This window comes from Toxorhynchites rutilus, chromosome 1 (assembly GCF_029784135.1).
Source record: "Toxorhynchites rutilus septentrionalis strain SRP chromosome 1, ASM2978413v1, whole genome shotgun sequence".
Classification (NCBI taxonomy): Eukaryota; Metazoa; Arthropoda; class Insecta; order Diptera; family Culicidae; genus Toxorhynchites; species Toxorhynchites rutilus.
The window spans coordinates 111621229-111645860 of record NC_073744.1 but is presented as its reverse complement, the minus strand read 5'-3'; the positions used below and the strand labels follow the sequence as shown (position 1 = coordinate 111645860).

At 37.4% G+C, this 24632-nt stretch overlaps 2 protein-coding genes across 2 annotated transcripts; both read left to right on the top strand.

Moving 5' to 3' along the window:
- Nucleotides 1–1274: 1274 nt before the first annotated feature.
- Nucleotides 1275–13586, top strand: LOC129761848 (protein obstructor-E-like). Its single transcript, XM_055759655.1, has 5 exons — nt 1275–1495; nt 2369–2563; nt 7979–8191; nt 8264–8477; nt 8597–13586. Exons 1-5 carry the CDS (start codon nt 1447–1449, stop codon nt 8637–8639), a joined length of 714 nt encoding a protein of 237 aa, XP_055615630.1. The 5' UTR covers nt 1275–1446; the 3' UTR covers nt 8640–13586.
- Nucleotides 13587–21383: 7797 nt separating this feature from the next.
- LOC129761836 (protein obstructor-E-like) lies at nt 21384–22727 on the top strand. Its single transcript, XM_055759629.1, has 5 exons — nt 21384–21543; nt 21734–21946; nt 22009–22215; nt 22285–22501; nt 22567–22727. Exons 1-5 carry the CDS (start codon nt 21495–21497, stop codon nt 22604–22606), a joined length of 726 nt encoding a protein of 241 aa, XP_055615604.1. The 5' UTR covers nt 21384–21494; the 3' UTR covers nt 22607–22727.
- The last annotated feature ends 1905 nt before the right edge of the window (nt 22728–24632 follow it).

Sequence of the window (24632 nt, the reverse complement as noted above, 5' to 3'; positions counted from 1 at the left end):
ATGCCCCTGACTTGCATGTATTTGCAATGCCAATCCCCCCCTCCCCTCCTTGGATTTAAAGTCTGTGTTAGGCACAATTCCCCCCTCCCATCCTTGGATTTAAAGTCTGCGTAACGGAAACACATTTCAGTCGGAGCAAAAATACCCCATACTTTCATGTATTTGCAATGCAGATTTCTACAACGCTGTTTGGTTTTGAAGTCTGTGTTAGGGAACACATTTCGGTGAGAACAAAAGTCCCCATACTTTCATGTATTTCCAATGCCGATTTCCCAAAGGCTGCTTGGTTTAAATGGCTGTGCTGGGGAATACGTAAATCGGGCCAATCAAAATGAAGCAGTTGAGGCGTTTAGATAACGCTTAACATTTTACAGTTATTCAATTGTTTATCTAATGAAAAACAACATTTTATTAGTTGCGATAGAAGCGTATGAATATTCCCTATCAATTGATGCAAACATCTTTCTGATCCAGTAAGAAATGTTCGAGTTATAAGCATTCGGAAGCTTTCATTTTTTCCTGCATGTTCTGTGTTTGGGTTTTCATTTTACCTCCCATATACTCCGGTTAGACGTAGTTCCACGTCAAAAAGAGGCAAATTTTCAGTCTCTTTTTTTACAGTGAACATCGCTTATTCCACATGTTTTGAGTCATCTTCGTTTTCCCTCGAGCTGTGGATGCGAGCGAATATTTCACTCGCTGTGCCATGGCAAAGCAGGCATAATCATAATGTTTTCGCCACATTATGTAGGCAAATGATTCTTGGCTAAGGAATGTGGACGAACGGATGGTGCTGGTGGACCGAATAGTTAATCACATGTGTGGCCGAGTGTGTGTGTATTAAATGCAAAAAAGACCGATGCTTTGGTAGATATGGAGAACCATAAAAAATACTCTGCATAAGTGCGATCAGCTTACGTTAGGTGACATTAGAAATAGATGACTTATACTAAAAGGCACACAATTGGCTTAAAGTGGATGATTCCAACTATGCCCAATAAAATTTTAAATTTCATCAAAAATATCCCAAATCAAATTTTAATCGGATAACAATACCAATCCACAGAATCGAAAAAGTAACAACATTAAATTTCAATAATAGCGCTATGAGAGTGAACAAAATACTTTTCCTCCCCTTCTAACAGACACTCGCAGAGACACCTACCGGCCTGTGCTGTGCTGTTTCTGGTCTGATTTCTTCTTTTTCTTTGTGGCTGGTTACCAGTCTCCTTGGTGGCTGAACCAGACTACATAGCCACCCGACGACGGAAGGGAGTCGACAAAAGTGAGAGTCTCATCACCTTTGCGCTGTAGTTTACTGTCAACTTTTGGGCTGTTTGGGCGTCTGGTCTGAATAGTCAATCACCGAGAAACAGGAGGTGATTTTGTCAGTACCGAGTGGACCAAGGGTGCTCTGCGGGAGGACCAATATTTAGTGTATTCAGAATGTTGAAATCGATAGTTCTAGTGGTCGTGTTTGCGGTTGTCGTTACACGTAAGTTTCGCTGCTGCAATAATCAAACCAGTTCTTCTGCGCCGCAAACTCTCACTTTCAACATCATCTGCTCTTACCGCAAACGTTCCCGGCACAGATCACGTTTTTTTCTTCTTCTTCTTCTACTTCATCTTTACTTAGTGTGTCTTGTCTACCCTGTTGTCTGAAACCCGACACCCCAAAAAGGGGGTCACTTGTGAATGCATAATATTGAATCGAAAAGACGCCAGAAGTGGAAAAACGTGCAACTTTTGAAAACACAAGCTGCAGTCTAATTGGCACAATGAGAGGGGCTTAACCAGGCTAAACTGTGTCAACGAGAGCGAGCGCTGAGCTTGTTTACGCGCGCGCCTTTGGCTTGAAATTGAGAGTGTTGCGGGCAGAAAAAAAACCTATAAAAGAAGGTGACGCGGATCGGTTTTTACCTCACTTGACCATTAGCAGTCTGCAAAGGTTGTTAGCTTCCGGTTCGATTAGTTGGTTAGAATAACTAGTGTGTGTCGGATGTAAACTTAACTTAGGATTGTTTGTTACTAGGGAGCTTAAAGTTATTTTTTGTATCAGAAGTGATGCTTAAACTGCTCGTCACCAAAAGACCAATCAGTGCGGCAATTTGAAAATCGTGACTTAAGTGAAAAACTAGTTTTGATAAAACTAGTTTTCGAAAATACGGTATGGCTCAGATAAATGATTGCATAATACTTGAATGTCAATTCATTTAATTTTTGAGTTTCCAACAGCTTTCTGTGCATTCTCTTTGTGTCGTGCTTCGTACAGTATTGATAATTTATGCAATCGAACAAGATTACATTTCTGATTTTCATAACACCACTTTAACGGTCAATTCTCTTTTGTTTCATTGTTTCGTCACAGATGCCCAGTTTAAGTGCCCCAAGAACCGGGGCCAGTTCGAGGACGAAATCCAGTGTGATAAGTATTATGAATGCGATGAAGGTGTAGCGAAGGAAAAGTACTGTGCCGATGGGCTGGTATTCGATCAATCGATCAAACTGGTCAACAAATGTGATCAACCGTTCAACGTTGACTGCGGTGATCGCGTGGAATTGCGTAAGTACAAGATCTTAATCGGTGGTATCGTGAAAGTGCAATGGTCGGTGCGTTTTCTGGGTTGTTATTCGTTAATGAGCTGTTCTTCCATGAGTTTAACTAACTCCGAATAATTCATATTGTCTGACATTTCGAAAGGCTAGTTTTTGTGCTTCTGTGTCTCTGTTGATAATATTAATTGTACGCTTATTCAAATCGAGATAACATTGAGCAACTCTAAATTATGAATATGCACCAGTCAGACGCATGTATTCGAATGTGCAGTTTTGATATAAACGATTGTATTATGCAGCGACCGAACTTTGTTGGAATATAAATTATGATCCTCAGCTCTCGGTTGTCAGTTTCGGGGACAATATTCATTCAACTACTTCATCTGATGAATGTCAAAAGTTTTGATAATGACCCAATGATATTTATTGGGCGATTCAGCATGTTTTTTTTCTTTTGAAAAGTGAAAAGCTATAACGTTTGTCGTACTTGACATCTTCATAAACATGTGTTAATTTTCCTGCCGATCTACAAGCTCATTCGTATATTAACAGCTGTTCAAAGTTGACGTGTCAAAGATTTTTCTCAACAATTGGAAGAAAGAGCACTAAAACAGATTCATTCATAAACGATTCATGGAAGAGTATAAGAACTTTGACACGATGATGACAACATCTTGATGACAACCCACCTGGAAAGAGTCAAAATAGTGCATCGAAAAATAATCGACTAACTGATAGAGATTAAGCAGATTCCATAGGGATCTCATAAAGTAGTGCGAGCAATACTTACTAAAACTGTGAGTTTTTAGTAAGCCGTTTGCACAATGCCTTAAATCGCAATGAAAGTATAAAAATGATTGAATACGTACAAATTCGGACACAAAAATCTGATTGGAGTAATAGAAGGTGTTTTGTCTTCCGTAGTTCAATGTATAATGATGATGGCCCACCTCATACCCTTACAAAGATTTGAGCAGGATGATTTATCTTAATGATAATATTTAGTCTTTAACATATCAAGAAACCAGTATTATAAAAAAATAAAGCAAACTGGCTCTATTGCAGGCATAGATAGCTATTAATAGAACATTAAAAAAATACATAAACTGCAGAAAAAACAAACTATGTTCCTATACATATTGACAATGACATAGTTATAGGGCCTGATTCTCGAATACACTACGAATACACTTCACGGTGGAAACGGTATGAAACGCATTCGCGATGACAACAGCACGGTGTCGACATCTGGATTCGAGATTAGTTTCCCACTAAATTTATCATTATAAAATCAAATTATCTTCAGATTAAATTTTTGTATGAGATTATTATATCACACGAAGAAAACAAAGTTTTCCACTCACATTGAATACCAGTTTGATACGAAGAGGTTAATTTTCATTAATGATTTTTTATTTGAAAAGTGCTCATTCTGCCTGAAAACTCATCATTATCTTCGACACTTCACTAACTCGTAAAACGTAGTTCAATGGCGTGCCGTTTATTTCGTTTCCACCGTGAAGTGTATTCGAGAATCAGGCCCATAGTCTCAATGTCAGGAACAAAGTTTTTTTTCAAGGCATGTATTAGTAGGTGTTATGGTTATTGTAAGACCAATGATTTATTTATTCATCTTACCATATGGCGTTGTTCAAACTTTTCTTCGTGCACAGTCCATCTTCATTTGCACGAGCCCTTTCCCACTTGTTCGGCTGGTAAGTTCTATTTCCGTTTGAAATCCTCGTGTTTTATGTTTGATTCCATCCACAATTGAAATTTATATATCAGAATAATTGGTTGATTCTCACGAGAAAATTCGATAACCTAGAAAACTTTTAAGTTATCCACACCGTCGGGATGAATTAGGTGTACCATAAATTTTGATTCTGCTGTTTGTTTGTTCAGGCGAGACACAGTAGTGTATGGTTCACCGAGGGCTAGGTCACTTGTAAACTACATTTGAGATTTCACCTCTTCTTTCCTACACTCAAACTAAATATTGAGCACATTTTTTGAGAATCTCATACATTACAGTGAATGCGTTCAAAAGTATCATTGAAAGAGCTATCCGGGAAAGCCATACTTGAGCTACACAATTGTGTGGGAAATCATCAAGCTAGGCCATTGTTGACTCACCAAGAAAATAGATGTTCTGGAATTTTGTATGATTTGGTTTCGCGTTCCTGTTGCAAAACTCTATCCACCAGCTACGCTAATCAAGGAGAGTAATATTAACAGAAAGTGTTTCATCTGCAAATTACGCAAAATGGTGAGAAGTGTTAGTCGTTTCAAGCCATCAACATATGACTTTGTGTGCGTACTGCACCAGTGTATTGGACTGTGACGATTGTTTTGGTGGTGCAATTTATGCAGCCGCGATAATATAAACAACGAAGAAATATAGCGGGAGGGGAATATTTACGCTAGTGTATCAATGATGTATTTCTGCTAACGAAAATTTTCAGTCTTTTTCTATACTTAAAGTAGCGATTATTGCTTGTTTTGCGTCACCATTAGGGCTTCGTTAGTTTATTTGACATTGCATCAATACATCGAACTTGTGTCATGGCGAAACATTAAGGTTCTGTGCCCATAGTTATTTGGGGAAACATCAAGCCATCCTGAATGTCGTGCTGGAATGTTATACCACGTGCCAGTCGTAAAACTTTTTCCACCAAGATTACATCTGCGCTGATCTTGACCATAATGAAGCAATGTAACTCTTTCCGAGATCAATGTAATTTACAGAAAGAGTTTATTTTGAGAAAAGCGCAAAATGATCTTAAGTGTATATTTAGTCGCTTCAAGTCACCTCGGTAGGCGTAACATGTTGGTTGTTATTTTGTTGCGTACGATTTTTTGTAATGTTTAATAATTTCTTCAAAACCCGTAAATGTAAATAGCACAACTTCGTTATTTGTATCATAATTTTAACATCTATAATTGGTTGGTGTTGAGTTGCCCCAGACAATTCGCAAAATTGAAAATTTTGCGTTATTGATTGCATTAGGTTAAGAATTTCGTAAGCTACAAGCCACAACTATCAGAAAAATCAACTATCAGGAAAATCACGCGTGCAGCAGGAATAACGTATCGAAATTGCTTTGAATGCTCTAGAAAAACCCCTTATAGCACCAAACTTCAAGCTTGTTTTTCTCGAAATCATAAAAATGTCACATGGTCCAGTCTGACTTAACATCGACACCGTCGTTCCATTCCTCTGAGGGAAAGAATGAACCAGGAGTCAAATATCTTCAGTTGATTCTATTAAATCACGGCTCATTCCACACCACTGAAACTCTAAAAACTCTAAAGAGTTGTTTTCATTTCTCGTTTGGTGATCATCAGAGCAACATCGTTACCGGCGAGCGTCGAGCGGGAATGGATTGTCTTTCTTAGGACCGATGAAGGGGGAGTAATATAATAGAGTATCTCTTTCCAGAAGGACCCTTCTCATGGATAGAGACGAATGTATAAGGTCTCTATAAACCAAACAAGAAAGGAAGGTAGGAGTTGTCCCAAAAATTGCGATTAATTCTAAAATAATTCCCGAAGTGATAAACAAGCAGATTGAATAAGATAAGTTGATAGTCCTACGTCGGAAATGCGTTCGTGTCCCACACACAACCTCACACAATCATTTTTACTTGTGCACTTGCCTCTCTAACACAATAATAATTTGGAGTGGTACTCGTAGGTGCTCATGATAACTTCGAAGGCTCAGATGGACTGGATACGGCATGGCAGGAAATCAACGGCCACTACTACGATGCGAAATATTTTTTAGTGGATGAATTCAAGGATTCTGCTCCAACTGGGAGAGAATTTGTGCAGAGTACATTGGATCGAGCACGTCTGCCCCAAATAACGTTTCAAACCGTCAGTGAATGAAAAACCAGTTGACAGCAAACAGCAAAGTGTGGTGAGGAAAGGAATTTTCACAAGCTGTGTTGGGTGTCTGAAGTTTTATGAGTTGTTGTTTAAGAGGACCAGTCAACCAACATGTTGATTCTTCGAGCCGAATTTACGAATTGATTCAGTGTTTGATTCGATCTCTCAAGTCCCTCTAACAATTCGTGTAATTTACCAGAATACTCCTTCGTCAGCGTCGATAGCTTGAACAAAGACTATATCTGTCTTCTTTTGAGTTGCTTGTTACTATCGTACCTTTCCAAAGTATTCCTCGCCATTTTCTAATTAGCTATTCTTATCCGCAAGAGTTTAATCAGACATCTTGGCTCGTCTGGCAGATAACTCTTCGAGTACAGTATTCGTTCGATAACCGAGCGAGGAAGGAAACCCAGTAATCGACATTCCCTTGCTAACTGGATCTGCATGTAAACGACATGAAGTTATTTTTCTACATTGTTTGTCAATGTCTTTATTTGTTTCCTCATTATTATTTTTTCCTTTCGATTTTGGGTTTGCTTTACGATTGCCCAGTACTTACGATCGGATGGCATCCTGGGATGTTTAAAGAACTGTAGTCTTTGAGAACAATGTTGATACTATTTCGCATATCACTCCTGAGCATATTTTCTGTAATGGTAACAGACGTCTCAGGTTTTTTCTGGAAAAAAATATTCCGACTTTTGATGAATTTTCGGACTTGTTTTCGGATGCTTTTCATAAAAGTATGGACTGTCTGTTGTTCAACTTCAGCAGCTATTTTATTCCACTATCTCTTCATGTCTGCAATCTTTGGCATCCATCTTCAATTTCCGCTTGACAATTGTTCAATAGTTTTCGATTGGACGGAGTTGGGAGAATTCTTTTTCAATATAATCGACCCATTGTCACGGAACCACTGAAGCAACCCTCGACTGTAGTTGCAACTTGCCAAATCTGGCCAAAACTTCGCCGGACCTTTGTGTGCCTTAATGAACGGAATAAGACGTGTTTACCGTCGAAAGATACATGTTCTCTAACCAATTTACTGTCAAAAAATTTAAAAAACGCCTACCACGACTGCTGCTATAAACTGAACAGTGAACAAACTTTCGACACTGTACGCGAATTCCAAATAACACACGAGGTGCGTCTCAAAGTGAACATAACAGGCGCAAGCACCTTCACATTTTAATGGCTGTCAGCAGCGGAAAGCAGCTACATTCACTCCTTTGTCAACATGAATTACAGGTGTTGAATTATTGCTTTGTAAGCGAGCACGTGAGCACACTTTTTGGAGGGGTTCAAATGATTGGTCGAAATGCAATGAATTGATGTTCTGTTGAGATTTGAAATAAAAAATTTCATCAAAACTTTGAACATAATGTAGTTTATAATGCATAAGTCATAGCTCATGGAAGAACATCAGTAATGGGAACGCGGGTCGTGGATTAACGAATTATGCAAAATATGGAAATTTGTCCGACAATTGTGCAATCTAATCTAATTTTATAACCATCAAATTATCTTCTAGAGGAACCACAGGGCACGACCGAATTCTGTCCACGTAAGAATGGCTTCTTCAGCCATCCAGACCCGTCGATATGTAATATTTTCTTCAGCTGTATCAATGGCGAAGAGACAGAGATGACCTGCACAGGAGCTCTTCATTTCGACGAGAAGTCGGGAACTTGTGTGTGGCCCGATGTGGCCGCTCGTACTGGCTGCGCTAGGAACAATGACAACAGTAAGGCTCCACCCCACCTTTAAACAACACATGCAACAAGATAGTAATGTCCGATCTTTTATCCGTTCATAGAGAAGCTAGATGACGGCTTCGCGTGTCCAAAGGAGAAACAGTTTGACAAAAACGGACAGATGGTCATCCATCCAAACTTCCCTCACCCAACCGACTGCTCGCGCTTTTACTATTGTCTCAGTGGAATCGAGCCTCGCCTAGGACAGTGCGATCCAGGACTCGTCTACAATGAGGAAATCTCGCGTTGTGACGCCGCTGAAAATGTCCCGGAATGGTATGTGGTATAATTATTCGAGGGGTACGCATGGTTTGATACGCCCTAACAAAAAGCCATGCGTCTCCTCTTAGAAGTGTTCGAGTGTTTCAATATGTTTTCTGTTCTTCGTCTTACAGCAAAGACTGGTATAAGGACGACAACGAGAAAAAGGCTCACTAAGTGAGCGGAATTAATCCTATAGCCATGTGTGTCCTCGTTCTGGGATGTGCTGATGAGTGTGAGTGAGTGCGATGCGTGTATATGATGGAACACGGGATCTCTAATTGCGGAGATACCGCAACAGAAACCTTGCCTATTAGATTGAAAATGAACACTATAGTCTTTAGATAATTTTGCAAGTCATATATTTATGTGTGACTTCAAAGATGAAATGTTTTATCCGCTAGTGGTCACTCAAACATTGTAGAAAATCAGTTAACAAACAAATCTTTTTTCAAGACTTTTAACAAACTATCTTTTTCTACTGATTGACTAACCGTTATCTCGTATCTTTATAATATCATCTTCCTGCACCCCTTACGGTTCCTGCTGCTAAGAAACTAGTTCGAATACTTCTCCACTGTAACCTGTAACATCGTCTCACGAAATTTCACACCAGACAATTGCTTGCGCTCATCCGAATTATTCGCTGTCATTCTACTCGTACGTTTATGGATATGTATGCAAGACGTTTCAAAAGTACACAAAAGTGGATTATCACATGAACTGTGTTATTGATCAATTTTAAACACTATGCATAACTCGTTCGTCGTTTCAACTTTGAGTGGTATTGCATCTGACAAATATTTTATTATTATAAGTTGAAATTATACAATGAGAACATTCTTTAATCACAATTCGATGAGTTGAATTGGTCTGCCACTCTGTATTTCGCTTGAATTTACCTTTTACTTGAACTTCCTAAGTAGTATTTTTAGTTCATATTCTATAAAATTTCTTAATATTAATATTTCGCTAAATTAATTGGATTAGTCTTTTCCGAAAAATAATATTTCTATGCTTTCTTGTCTTCGTTTTCTTATATTTTAATTTCTCGATGAATTAATTGAATTAGTCTTTTCCGAAAATAAATATTTCTATTCTTTCTTGTCTATTTTCCTACCCTTCAAACTTTTTGAATTATTCATATTCTAATCAGACGCTTGCTCTGTGTACATTGCTAGCCGTGAACTCAACATTCAATATATCCTCTTTTATCCTGTGATCTCATATACTGATTTTCCAATTTGATATTTCCGAGCTCTTCTGCTCTTTACACCATTCAACGAATACATGTTTCTTTTGTTTTCTACATTCCCTACATTTATTAACCAATATTAAATTCTCCCAACTTTTTTTTTAACTGTATAACCACCTTCTTCTTCCTGTACCTTGTTATTATGTGTTCTTACTATGACTCTGTCTGCCATTTCACTAATTGTAATGTGATGCTTATTTATTCCTAAACTATTTTGTATCTTCTACCTCTAAGTTTCATCTGGATAAATTGCAAAGTTTGAAGCCTACAACGAACAAGAAAAAAGTATTAAATTCCATGCGAAGCAACTATGATAAAAAAAAAACTGTCTATCTATTTCTTTTCTAAGTCTATCCTATATTTGACTTTTAATCTGATGTCGCTATGGATTCTTTCTCTTTTCACACAGCATTCATTACCGCAATCGTATCCTAAGAACTCAATATTCAATACCTCGTTTTCTTCGCTATGAATGCGATTCATATTTATTCTTAAACCTATTTACTTTATTTACCTTTTTACCTATTTCTTATATCTATTTTTATTTTTATTCCTAATCACTTTCAACAACAGATTCGTCTTCTTTTTATTCTTTGTTTTTCTCACCATTATTGTTGTTGTGTATTACTTCGCTCTTATGAATTATTTTTTGTTGAATACTTCTTTCGCTTCTCTGTATTTCAACTGAATTCTCTAAAATTATTTAATCCATTCTATATTTCTGATTTTATTCTCATAAGTCTCTCCCTAGTTGAAAACCTATTTATGTTGTCTGTACTATGATTATTGTTTTTCATTCTACTCATTCGAATCTTAAAACATCTTTTCTATCTAAACATATCTAACTGTTCGCTAATATATCGCTTTCTCTAAAATTCTCTTTTCTGATTATACCGTTTCTTTCTTCATTAGACTCATTAAGTTCTATTAATTATTTCATTTCATGCACGTTATACTAATGTGTATACTGTATGTAATTGTTTTTCCTACTTGCCACATTTTTTTACGCTGTTCCTACTTATTCTATTATACTCTACACTGTCTGTCATAACATCATGTTATCAACAAATGCTCTTGGATGATTAACTATTATCTGTACTATTTCAAACAATCCTTTCGTTCCTTCGAACCTCATACTTTTCAGAACAGAATATCTTTCTTCCGAATATTGCTAAACTATAATCTATATTATAGTCTATATTCTTTTTTGCTATTCTCTACTCTCTCTACATCTCTCTTTTCCTCTCTTTTTCTCTCCCTCTTTTCTTATTTATCTTTTACTATATCTCTTCTCTCTCTCCTCTCATCTCTCTCTCTCTCTCTCTCTCTCTCTCTCTTTCTCCTCTATTTTATTAGAAATACTTACTTGATTTCACATTTATTTTTTCAAGATTCATTACAAGTATCTCTAACACATTTCTTTCTAATTCTTTTTGCATTACTCTACTGTATCTCATAAATGATTTTCTTATCTTATAGACTCGCATCAAATGATTAGTATTTTTATCTTCATTCATTTTTGTCTCTGACTCTGTTATGGTTTCTTTTCAATCTATTTCTCTTTCGTCTATTTCTTCTGAAATTCTACACGATATCGTGATTTTTTAAACAATGCGTTGTTCTATCATTCTTCAATTGTATGTTTGTCTGTTCTCTCTTTTTTTCTTTTTACATTCTATCATATCGATCACTAATCCCATTCTATTTCTTTCACAATAATTATTTTTTGTACTATCGGCAACCAATTTTCAATCGCAAACTATCCGAGACGAAGACTTATTAACATTCTATTTCATTGTTTACTCGTTTTTCTTACTAGTCTTTTTTTCAATTTTGCTGTGTGAAACTATATAATCTTTTAATAGATTCCCAATTATTCTTTTCTGTCTCCCCTATGTTTCTTCCTATGTTCTGTGATCAACACATACTGTGTACCTAACAATCACATTCTCCACTCAAACCTGATATCCTTTGCTATTCTTTAGTCCAAATTCTGTATAATTTATGGATCATGTTTTTGTACTTTTGTTCAGTTACTTATTACCTCTGTCTCCCCTTTTTATATCTTACTGTGTCTCTCTCTTTCTGCTCTGCTCTCTCTCTCTCTCTCTCTCTCTCTCTCTCTCTCACTCTCTCTCTTTTTTTTCTTACATGATTCGGAAGGAACCCGAAAGACATAGGGGAGAGGGAGGCAAGTTGGCGACGTTAAGCAGTGGAGAGTCCTGGATCTTGGAATTATTTTTTTTTTTAATGTTGATGCTGATTCATATTGCCTGAAGTGTTTTCTATATCTGAAATATTTTAATTATTATCTATTGGATGGGCAAAAAAAACTAAAAAACTTGTCCACCCAAAAGCTTTGCGCTAAAGTGTCGAATTCGCCATCTTGCGTTCACGTGGAGGCAAGATGGCGAATGCCTGGAGGCAAGCTGGCGAATATGGTTTGGTCACCTAAAAATCAACAAAATGTAATAACAATTATTTATTTATCCTTGGTTGGAACAGTGGAAATTCCATTTCCATCAACACTGTAAATGTCACACGCAGGAAAATGATGGCCGCATGGCCGCTCGCTGAATGTGGCTTTAAAGCGGCCTTTATTGGACGACGTATCCTGAAATTGATACAGATTTAATATTTCTTGCACAAAAAATATGGAAACGAAAATGCTGAATTGAAAATCCATGTCTGGATATTTTCGTCGATAGCGTCTCAAAGTTGGTTCTGGCACACCGAACTGTTTTGAAGCACCCAGAACAGACAAACCTTCTTCTATAGCTTTCATAACATCCTCCAAACTGGTGTCCGACCAATATTGGTTTCTTTCCAACTTGCCCCCAAGCAACTTTTTCAATAAAAAAAATTTAACTGAAAAAAAATCATTATTGAAACTCGCCGGAAACAAACAGATTATGTACAAAAGAGTACCTTTATCATGTAAAAAATTATTTTGAAATTTTAACTTTTCTCATAAAGTGGATAACGAAATTTGAAAAAACGGAAAAAAATAACAAAATCACGATTTTTCTCATTATTATTTTTCACTTTTTTTTGTGATAACGTTTTCGGCAGAGTGACCGAGTACAAAGTTTGGCCTTATTATGATGCATCTTCAGTAAAAAGTAGGTGGCGCTACCTTCATTACAACGGGTCAAATTACCGATTCGTCATCTTGCCTCACTCGCCAACTTGCCTCCCTCGCCCCTACTTCCTCCTCTCGCTATTGCATTGCAGATTCTGATTAATTTCTATTTTCTGTCCAATAATAATTCCATTTCCGGAAAAAACTTTACATAAAACTAGAATTCTGAAAAAAATGTTGATAAAAACTGAGATCTGAAAAAAAGTAACAGAACAATAAGATGACAGTTTTTTTGTGCGATTCGATAATTGGTGTTATACCACTCGATGGAAAATTGAGCGAATCACATTGCACCCAATAATGACTGTCGTTCTCAAGCCTAGCACCGTAGATAACTACATAAAACTCGAACTTCTTTTTCATTTTTTTCTCATAACTCCCAATCTGAACGCTTCCCCTTCGTGTCCCAAATCTTCTACTTGTCACTCCTACATCTTGCTTGATAACTGGATCACTGAAAGCATCTAGCTTCTCTATCCCTATCTCTCTCAAACACACACTCCAAGTCATCATGACGATCTTATGCTGCATGCTGTTGCATATGTTAGTCCATACCTCGTAACCTACTTACTCTCAGCTGTGATATTCTCTAATTGTGCTGCCCTAACTACGCCCCAGTGGAGTGACTATTTGCGTATGATAAGTCTAAAGTCCACCAGCCCATGTGCAAGTGTAGTTTTGTTGGAATTTGAATAAATAGTTCACCGATAATAACTGTATTAACTTTAATGAGATATCACAATGCCACATCAATTTCTCTCACCTTAATTCAAGAAGAATCGACTCGAGAAATTACGAAGCAGTGAGATATTCAGCCCTATTCTGTATCTTGATCGACTTCATGAAATTCCATTCTGTTTTCCGTTCGAATTGTATTTGGATTGATCATATAGGAGCGAGCGAGCGAGACCCGAATCACGAGATGGGGAAAGAGTTGTAGACTTAAAAGCCAACCTTTCGTTCCTTCTGGGACCATGGACCAAAAATTTTACCAAGAGGAAGGGTAACGGAAGAGCCTATTCAGGATGGACTTGTATATCTGCCACCATTCATGTTTCACCAAATAGTAGCATAGTTGGAATAGTGTTACAATGGTCCGCGGCACATATTCCTGAACTAGGGGAATACTGGTCAATTGATAAGAGAGATACTGAAGGAATACAAGTGGAAAGTAAAGGGCCTGGCCGGGAAAGGGAGTAAAAAATGCCCCCAAACCAAATCACTAGCTGTATGACAAATATTGTATAGGATATTAAATAAGCAATTTTGGCGGTTTTTCTGAACCCCTATGTGACTTAACATAGGATCTATAGTGAAAAACGTACTTTTTCGTTTATTTAACGTCATCCTCAAAAGCTTCGAGATAAAAATTTTAAAAAAATACTGAATATATCTCACTAAGAAGTATCAAGAAAAATTATCAAAAAAAAAATTCCATCAAAAATTGAAGTACTAACGAAAATATTGAAATTTGGATTTTTTTTTAATTTAAGGATTCATTATTTCTCTAATTCATATTTAAATATGTTGCTACGGCTTTTCTAGATATGTGTGATTTTTTTCGGTTTTTTCAGTGCTGCGCGGTACAATTTTTTTTATTTCCAGAAGGGTTGGCTGGGTACGGGAGTAAAAAGTGCCCCCAAACCAAATCACCAGCTGTATGGAAAATATTGTATAGGGTACTTCATATGAAATTTTGACAGTAGTACCATATATTTGAGTTCTTATATGGTACAACATAGTATCTATGATAAATAAATGCACCTTTTCGTTTTTTCCACGTTATTCTCGATAGCCTTGAGACAAAAATATGAAAAAATACTAACTTAACCTATTTCCTCTGAATTTTCAGATATTACTACTAAAACTTCTTCTTATATTAAATAAACTCAATTTCAGACACAATTTTTGTATAGGTTTTTCTCACCACATGCATAAAAAAAGTGATTTGCATTCACATAGAATACTAATTTTATTCGGAAAAGTCAATTTTCATTCATAATTTACACTTTAAAATTCGTTTTTCCTTTTCGAAAACACATCATAATATTCGTTTCACAAATACAGACTGTTCCTTTCAGTTTCAGAGATGTCAGATTATTTTAGTTTGCGAAAATACATGAAAGTTATATTATATGCAAGCAAATGTTTTTTATTCTATAAATAAGACTATGACAATAGAACCCCGATTATCCGCGAGCGAGTGATCCGCCGTGTGGATTATTCGCGACTGTGAATTCCATAGTAAAACAATAGGCCTTTCCGGAATTTGTTAATGAGTGGTAGGCCCATGCTCTTTTGTTTTGGTTATGGTTTTTACATTATTTAGCCACTGGTGACACGACCTTACATAGTTTTATGTTGAAACATCTATTTTCGTGTTTGCACCTCTTTTTTGGTCCTTTAACATTTAGACGGTCATGAGTGCCGTACTGCACTCAAAAATTATTCCGCTGGGGCCATGAGTGCAGCACTGCACACGCGAAATCTTCCAAAATTTCAAAGGTGTGCGCTACAATACATGTTTTACGTTAAAACCAATGTGTTTTTTGTTTTCTACTGGCCACAATATATAGTAGGACACTTCGATATAATAGTTTGGCATCACTGCTTGTATTACTATACCAATTTTAATTTATTACTGCACGAAATGCTCCGAAAAGTTTTTATGTTTTTTATTGTTTTAATAGAAGACATTTTACGAGTTAGAAATAATGTTATAAAAATGTATTTTCGAACAAATTAATTGTTTTATAAAGATTTTTATCGAAATTTTACTCGTTTACCTTGAGTTGGGGCCGCGTGTGCAGTACTGCACACGGGTACTTTTTACCCTTATATGGCAAATGGGGATGAAATTTTATGCTAGATGGGTTCCTAGCACCATTTAGGATAAAAATCAACCATTAAACGCTCCGGGTTTTTATGAACTTTTTGGCCAAAACACCATGGCCGTTCAAGTGTTAAGACGTCATCCGCAATTTTTGTTATTCGCGGTGAGTTTGACCGACTATTCTGCGGATAATCGGGTTTCTACTGTACCTTGAAATAACACATGATGTTTTTCCGCCTGTGATTTTCCCAGATCTTCTCATTCTCCAAATTTCATAGCGAAGTGTGAAGAAACACACAACTTAGACTAAAGTGTCCGTCGCGCTTGTTTTTTTTATCCCATTTATTTAATTATTAGGCTCATTAGCATTTTATCTGTAACAGAGCCGGGTTTTTATCGTGTACATGTACATATGTTAATGTTTCTATAAATTGTAAATTACACAGTAGTAGTAGTAGCCATTTAGGCGTTAGGTTTTCTGTTCGATTACATTATGGTAAATTATACTGTAGTAGCCATTTAGACGTAAGTGTATTCTATCTGTTCTTCCATTGTTCAGCAGACCGGACAGCGGAGACAGTTGATATTGATCATTGTTGGGTTATTTATAGAACAGCAGCTCGATGTTTCTTGCAGAGCAGATCAGTTGTATGGATGAATCGATCTTATTTCGACCGTGGATCGATCTCCATCGCTGATGATGGTGGCGTGGACGTAGTTATTCTATAATAACACAAAGATGATCAATTGAGGGCCCTGAGTTTGAACTCACGATCGATCGCTTAGTAAGCGAACGCGTAACCAAGTGGCTACGAAGACCCCCTTTCCCCGCTTGTTAGCGCAAAAAAATGACCGAGTTCAACATTAAAAAACTCCTAGAACGTTGTTACGCTTCATCCACTCTCTCACCATCGCATTGTCAGTTTACTTTGAGGATTTGAATTGTCTTGCTAAAAGTACCATATTTTGCTATTAAAAGTATCAGTTTTCCAAACCAAATGCTTTCATTAACATGTTTAATGCTTGTATTGATACGACTTAAGCAAACCATAAATAAGAACAACAAATTCAAAATGAAAATTAACCTTTTCACCCATTTTTCCCGTTTTTTTGATACCGATTTTTGATACAGATATACAGGTTTTATATACAGGCAAACCTGTTTTTGTGCGGTCCCTTTTCGCGTGATTCCTCGTTTGTGCGACTCTTTTTGTGCGATTTTATTATGACATCGGGTCTTGAATCACACAAACTAATCGAACAAATAAGAATATCGCACCTAAACAGTCACACAAATGAGAAATCGCACAAAAAGCAACCGCACAAAAACAGGTTTTCATGTATACAGATAAATGCGTCGTTCAGCTCAAACTTTTGTAAGGGAACCAACATCATGATTTCATATAATGAATAATGTGTTGTCTTTTGTGTGTGAGTGTGTGCTTTTTTTTATTTTATTAAATTTAAAAAAAAACAAAATAAATGTGAAGTTTGCAATAGTTCGAGTCCGCGCGCGTTGGCAAACATAGAATGACTTAAGATCGAGCATAAGCAAAAGTAGTTTTTCGCGGATAAAATAAAAGCTTTCCAAGGGGTTCAATGTGGAAACCGGAATGAAGTTAGAGATAGCTCAGCCGGAATACTCGTAAATCCATCTTTTCAACAAATAATTATAACGAGATGTTTCTGTATTGTGGCGGATCTCACTGCAAATTTCAAGTTGATACGTCTATACTCCAGGTTGGATGTAGGGCCTTAAGTATCGGAATTAAGCTAAGGTTTGCTCAGCTGTCTGATCTCGAAAATGATTAACAGACCGTTGTCGGGTATCTATTGAAGCTAGAATTCCTTTGTAAATTCAAGGCTAATACTGACATGGGTATTGGGTTCCTTTCCTGATTGGTCAAGGAATTTTTCGGGTTGGAAACTTTCTTGACATGTCTTAGGATAAGTAATGGGCCTGATAAAGCGGGAATTCCCTTGTAAATTCGTGGCTAATACTGACATAGGTATTGAGTTCAATTCCCGATCAGTCTAGGATCCTCCCGGGTTGGAAATTCTATCGGACATGCCATGGAATAAATACGATCAGATATTGGCTTATATTGTTTTTTCGATTAGTAATCTATGTCTGCGAGATAATAGATAATAGATCAATTGCTTCCATGGCTGTATTTGCAGTATAGTGCAGTCGTTATACAGAAAATTTAACGGAAACAATTCCTTTTTCTTCCAGGTTTTCTTAAAAAACCAGAAAACCCCCTTCTGAGTGGATCTTTGTCACGAAAATATCAAAAAGTCGTTCGTAAAAAACCTCAACAGACCCGTTCGTTGTTGCACTTTGCAGCAGTCGAATCCAATGAATATCCGCCAGTTTTGCATTCAGTACATGTAAAACCACATTGTCGGAAACCGAAGTCCATGACTGTACCACGTTCATCCATCGCTAGGTTCCTGTGTGTTCATCCATCGCATTTAACCCGTCTGTAGTCGTAGCGTAAACGGCTTATGATGAGAGTCAATTATCAGAATTGCATATGGCGGTTCGATAAGCTCCGTGTCACACGGATCAGTCACGAAGATCGAATCAAGCAATTCCCCATTTTTGTTCGATAGCGAGTATACCTGCACCAGACCCCTTTCAGAAAGTGATTCTGTTAGTTCAATCTCGTGGGCGGAAGAAATCCATTCACATCATCTTCGAAAGTCCACACAAGATTTGGAAGCTGGTAATCACCCAAAACAACAAAACAACAATGCGAAGCTCGACATCGGTCGTATATAGATGCAGCAGATGTAGATAGATCTATGGGAATTGCCTTTTTGCTGCCGCAAGTAATAATTTATCCGTAAGAAGAGCGCCATCGCTGGATCTGTTCTGTCTGTTCTGCCAAATAAGTCTGTTATTACTGTTGGTCCTGTTTCTACTGTTGTTATTATTGACAAAATTGTTGTTGCTGCTGTTATTGTATTTGGGACGCCTCTCTCGATTGATTCTGGTTTTTCTATATTTCACTGCTTTATCATATTCACTCCAGTCAGCTTTCCACCTTCTCCATAATATGTAACGTCCATTAACCCATCTCCATCCGTAATTTGGAGCTTGATACGATGGTGAGGCGAGTGAATTTGAATTCAGTTCCTCAAGTTCTACAAGAGAAATTCGGAGTTTGATCCGATGTTGGAGCGAATAAATTTAAATTTACGTCGGGAAGTTCGTCAGCTATGTTTGGAGTAGGACGTTGGGTGATCAAATTTTCCTCCATTCCTCCATTCATCCATAACACCAGAGTTTACAGACTGTATCTGATGCATCTCCAGTGTGTGATTGTCAAAATAATTTGTAATTTCTTCTGCTATTCTGCCAATCTGCCCCAGTTCTTGTTTAATTTCGCTTATCGTTGCTTTTATCGATTACGATACGCTTTTGTTGAATGGTATCGTCAAAAAGTGACGACAAATGGTTTTTAATGGCGGTGACGATAGTTGCGGTGGAGCTACTTTTGATTGCTGATATAAGTTCTTTTTTCACACCATCGAGTTGAACATCAAGAAGATTTAACCCTTCGTGTAATACGCCGTCACTCTGCATGTTTTTACGTTTTGTCGCCAAATTTCAGCGATCGTATAGCACCTGAAATAAATGTGCCACCAGGTGAAAAAAAACAAGGTTTCGAGAAAAACTAAGATGCGTTGTAATAAATGACCCCATATTTTTCGCTGTTACTTTGTTTTGACATTTTTGAGATTGTAAGCTACCTGAAAATGTAAAAAGGAAAAAAAACCCTTTTTTAAATTTTACACTATTGTCTGCTCACTGGCTATAGCGAGACTGTGTACTATAAATCGCAATTGCCAGATTTTTTATTGATTATACCCAAATAAGTTGGACGATGTTTAAGTTTCATTATTTCCTCACTCCGTAGAACGAACACTACATTTGCATTTTGAGCGATCGACTCACGTGCACCGTGGTTTAAAAAAATCAGTTCGTCGATGCATCAGTTGCTCGTTAACCCATTTTTGGCCAAGCGGTTAATGGTAGCACGGGTAGATGAGCACAGAACAAATTTATGGGAAAATGGGAATACCTCCAATATCTGTCAATCATTCAATCAAGGAATAAGATAGTTCAAAGTGTAGCATATAAAACAAATATGTATTACAGAAATTTCGATTAAATTATTATGCATATAATCAAAATTCGTTCGCAGCAAAACATAATTATTAACGTTAAAACTATTTCTTAAAAATAAGACATGTTTCCGATTTGCAACCATTATTGATAGACATAGTCCTACGTGAGAAAAACTAAACGAGTTGAAGGCATACGTTCAAAACATTCAGAATTGGCCGATAGGAAGGGTATCGTGTTCCACCAGGAAATGCCAGACCTCTTGTTTCTATTACAACCTGGTCATTTCGCTGGAATCCATCCACCACCGCACTCCACAAATATTGCACCTTCGTATTATTACTTCAAATCCCTGCAAATCCTCCCAAGGGCAAAAACTTCGACTCTTTGGACAGCAGCTAAAAGCACCTTGGTCAATTTTTTTGACGGATTAGTTTTTACTCTTCGGCAGATTCTGCAGGGAGTGGTTCACCAGTGGCTTGCTGTTCATTGTGTCGTTGGAAAGTGTTGAACAAAGGACGTAACAGAACACAATAACCGTCCTGGAATTCGAACAGTCAGCGGAAGTCATGTTCACTATAAGCTCTTCAAATCTCTGGAATCTAATAAACCGACTTTTCAGAATATGTTTTCTAATACATGGTTTACAGCTTCAGAAAATGTATTGAGATGGCCTTGGGTTTACGCTCGGCAACAAGTTAAATTTTGATCCGGGAAGTTTGTTCTATACGCCATGTACCATGTGAGGGTGTTTCACATATATTTTTTAAAGGATTTAATTGTTTTTATTTATTAACCAATTGAAATCAAAACTGAAATGATCCAAAAGCGAATATTTGTCAAAACCAGAAAACAAACCTCAATTTATGCATTAATCTTTAAGCTCTTTAAGTACGCAAATCTGTATAGTACTTGACCGACTCACACTCCCTATAATAATGCACTGAAAACCGGTCTTTATTGAACAGTTTGCATAATTGCCCAACGTTGACCGGCGTGAGTAAAAGAGGTTGATTTCGAATATATCTGCCCCAGCATCCAACACCATTTCGGTCAACCGTTAGCGGTTTGGAGGAAAGAGAGAGAGAGAAAAGTGGCTCCTTCTCAGTTCACATGCAACCCATGTGATTGTATATTTTTCGAGCCGCCTGATTACTATTCGAAGTAGTTTTTTTTATCTCAGAGGCTGGAAACTAGAAGGGTTATTTGCCACTCACCCAGGCAATTTGAAGTGTTGTAACTGCCATCCATTCAGCGAATTTGTGGCACAGATGATTATGTGCACCTAAAACTGAACAATCTTTGGGTGAATAGCCCATTGATCTCAAAATTTTACTCTTTCAGCGAATTCAACCTGCTAGGTAATGATGTTTGATATCCGAAGATCGGATGAATCTTACGCACTAGCTCACTATCGTGAGCTGTACTATTTCCATATGCACAGCTGCTGTAGCTAAGGCCTATATACTACCGTTTATCGCAGCCCTCGCAGTCACTGCTGCTGACGTTGTCTCACCTAGGGAGGGGCATCCAAATCAACAAAAAGAAAGAGTAGCATCACAAGTGACCGTTAGTCTGCTGAAAACTTCTCCACTATACAGTGCTTGATCCACTAATTTGTGTAAGGAGTGAAAACGAGAGATCCTCGTTGAGTTTGTTTGGCCAACATGTGTCACAAGTCACTCTTCCTGGTTGCTCTGTTGATCGTCAGCGGCTGTAAGTTGACTGGTATTCTGCATTTTGTGTGCAATTTTCTGAGTGTGTGATTATCCAAATAACACTTGTCGGCCTTGAAACCATTCGAACCGGTTATCTGTATTATGTATTCGTTTCGGAACATGCTTAACTCGAGTGACACCGGAATGAATATATTTTTTTCAAGCTATATATTATCAAATATTTGTAGATGCCGCAAGTGATGAGGATTACGAATTCGTATGCCCCAAAGATGATGGTGAATACGAGGATCCTTTTCAATGTGATAAATATTACGTATGTGATGAAGGGCGAGTCAAGCAAAAACTGTGCCCGGATGGACTAGTGTTCAATCCACATAGTAAACTTGTAAACAAATGTGACCAAATTTTCAACGTTGATTGCAAAGACCGCAAAGAGCTGCGTATGCATCTTACCATGAAGAATGTTAAGACAATATATTAAACAACAATTCTTCACCTTCAGAAAAACCAAAACCAATCGGTGCATGCCCCAGACGAAATGGGTTCTTCCCGCATTATGATCCTTCAATTTGTAACGTATTCTTCAATTGCATCGACGGACGGGAACTTGAAATGAACTGTGTAGCGGGATTGCACTTCAATGAGAAAACTGGCACCTGTGCCTGGCCAGACACAGCCGGCCGTGAGAACTGTGGAAGTAACGCCAACAGTAAGTTTGTTTTTTTCTTGCATTGAGAGAATTTTGTGAACCGGAATAAAACCAATGCCTTCTCCGCAGAAAAATTATTGGACGGATTCCAGTGCCCTGAAAAATTCGAAAAAATGGATAAAACCGGACAAATCATTGTACATCCCAACTATCCCCATCCGGAGGATTGCACCAAATTCTACATCTGCCTAAATGGTGTCGAGCCAAGATTAGGAGTCTGCGGGGAAGGATTAGTTTATAACGAGGATACCCAGAGGTGTGATACGGCAGAAAATTCTCCAGGATGGTAATTTTTATTTGGAATTGCGGCAAAATATGGTTCAAAACAAAAAAAAACTTTCTTTATTTCAGCGAGGATTGGTTCAGTCAAGATGGGAAACCAGAAAATTAAATATCAAGTCTTCTGTTGTACGAAGTCTTTTGTAAATATGGTGTAATAAGTGTTTTTCAGCATGTAAGCTATATTTGTACTTCAAATATGTATATGAATAAATGGTTGTTCTTCAAAGAAATCTGTGTTCTTAATAGTATATTCCTTATATATTATTTTCCAAGCTTTACATTTTTTTTTAGTTCACCGAATTCTGCAAGTACAGTGTCGGAAAAAACATTAAGATCACTGCTCAAGCAAAAAAAAGTGACAAAACTTTAGGAAAAAATAATTCAATCCAGTGCTTGAATCCATTTATAATAATTTATTTGCATTGTTCGAAGAAATTTATAACATCTGTAGTTAAAACAATAGTAATTCATTGAAAAATACGTTTTATGAACACTTAACAACTAGAATGACGCGACAAAATTTAGAACCAGTTGAACCGAAAGAACGTTTCGGTTGTTTCGGGTATTGTTTCGACTGATTTTGATTGATTGTTTCTCGGTGGTATTCTGTGTTTTTCGGATCCTGGTAAATATTTATCATGTAAACAAGAAGTATGTAAGTTTTTAATTCTCGAATTCTGGTCATCCGCAAAATGTCCAAGGCAGCAACCAACGCGAAATCGCATAGTACTTGAGACGATCCAAAACCTTCGTGTTTAATGGCCCCCACGACCGCAAAATATCCGAAACCACTGGATGCCCAATCAAAACGACCGCGAATGATAACTATGTCATAAAGCGAGCCTCAAAGAAAGATCCATTCACGGCCTCGAAAAAGATCTGGGACGAACTGAACTTGTCCGTGGTTGGGTCCATCGCCCAATAGACTGCGCTTACATGCCACAGTATACCACGAAGCCATTCAAGCATGTAGGAGGGAACATTACGGTGTGGGAATGCTTCTGCTGGTACCAGGTTGCTCCCATGTACTGGGTGGATAAGATTTTAGATCAGTACCTCTACGCCCAAATTCTAAGGGATGTTATGCTGCCACACGTCCTATGGGAGATGCCCCTAAAATGGCCAAGACCGTCAAAAAGTGGTTCCAGAATAACAAAGTCGACGTCATGGAGTGGCCAGCGCAGTCATCGGAACTGAACCCTATAGATAACCTTTGGGAGATCGTGAAAAGGTCGGTGTACACGGTGAAATCATCAGAATTCATCATCACTGCTCTATTGAATTGACCATCAGAGCTGTACACTTCACACACTTCACATGAAGATTCCTTTAAATTTTACTATCGCGAAATCTTCATATGAATTCACCATCACCGCCCTGTTCAACACCTAGGTTACTGCCTTTCTGCCATCGCTCGTTTAAATGTAGAGCATTGTTGGAATTCATACAGTATTTCGCAAGATGCTCAAACATGTCCACGACACTTGAAGTATTTTTACATCTATTTGGTGGTCCGAAAAGCTACTCTCAATGACAAGACTCTCCGTTCTCCTTTCAGGAATGAGAACGGAACACGTGAACCCAACAAATTAATACATGTTTTGTAATTATTATTAAATATTTAATATTTTTTGAAGAATTGTATGGAATCAATAAAACCGAGAATATATCCAATCAAACGAACATTCCTAGATGTACCCGCTTAGCTCCCTTTCACGAAGTAAAATTTAGAAGCTTAAGAGTCTCTGCGGAAAAGATTATGATTATTGCAATTTTTATTAAAAAATAATAATTTTTTTTTATTTTTAATGGAATAGTTTCAAACTTTCTAACTTAGTTTGCTGCTAATGGATGTTGGCGAATGAACGGGCAACGATACCAATCGTGTTGAAAATGAGATTCCCTAAACCAGAAATTTGAAAAAATTTAAAAAAATGGAAGCATTCCATTTTTTCCACACATTTGTTCTGTTTTTGTAATTTTTTTGTAAATTCTGCATCTAGCATATCTGTGTATTGTATACCGAGGAACGAGTGGAGTCGTGAAGTATAATTCGTATGCCAATAAGGCGTGTGTAAAGCACTCACTCGAACTGCAAATGCAGCGTTCGTTCATACGGACACTGTGGAGAAAGT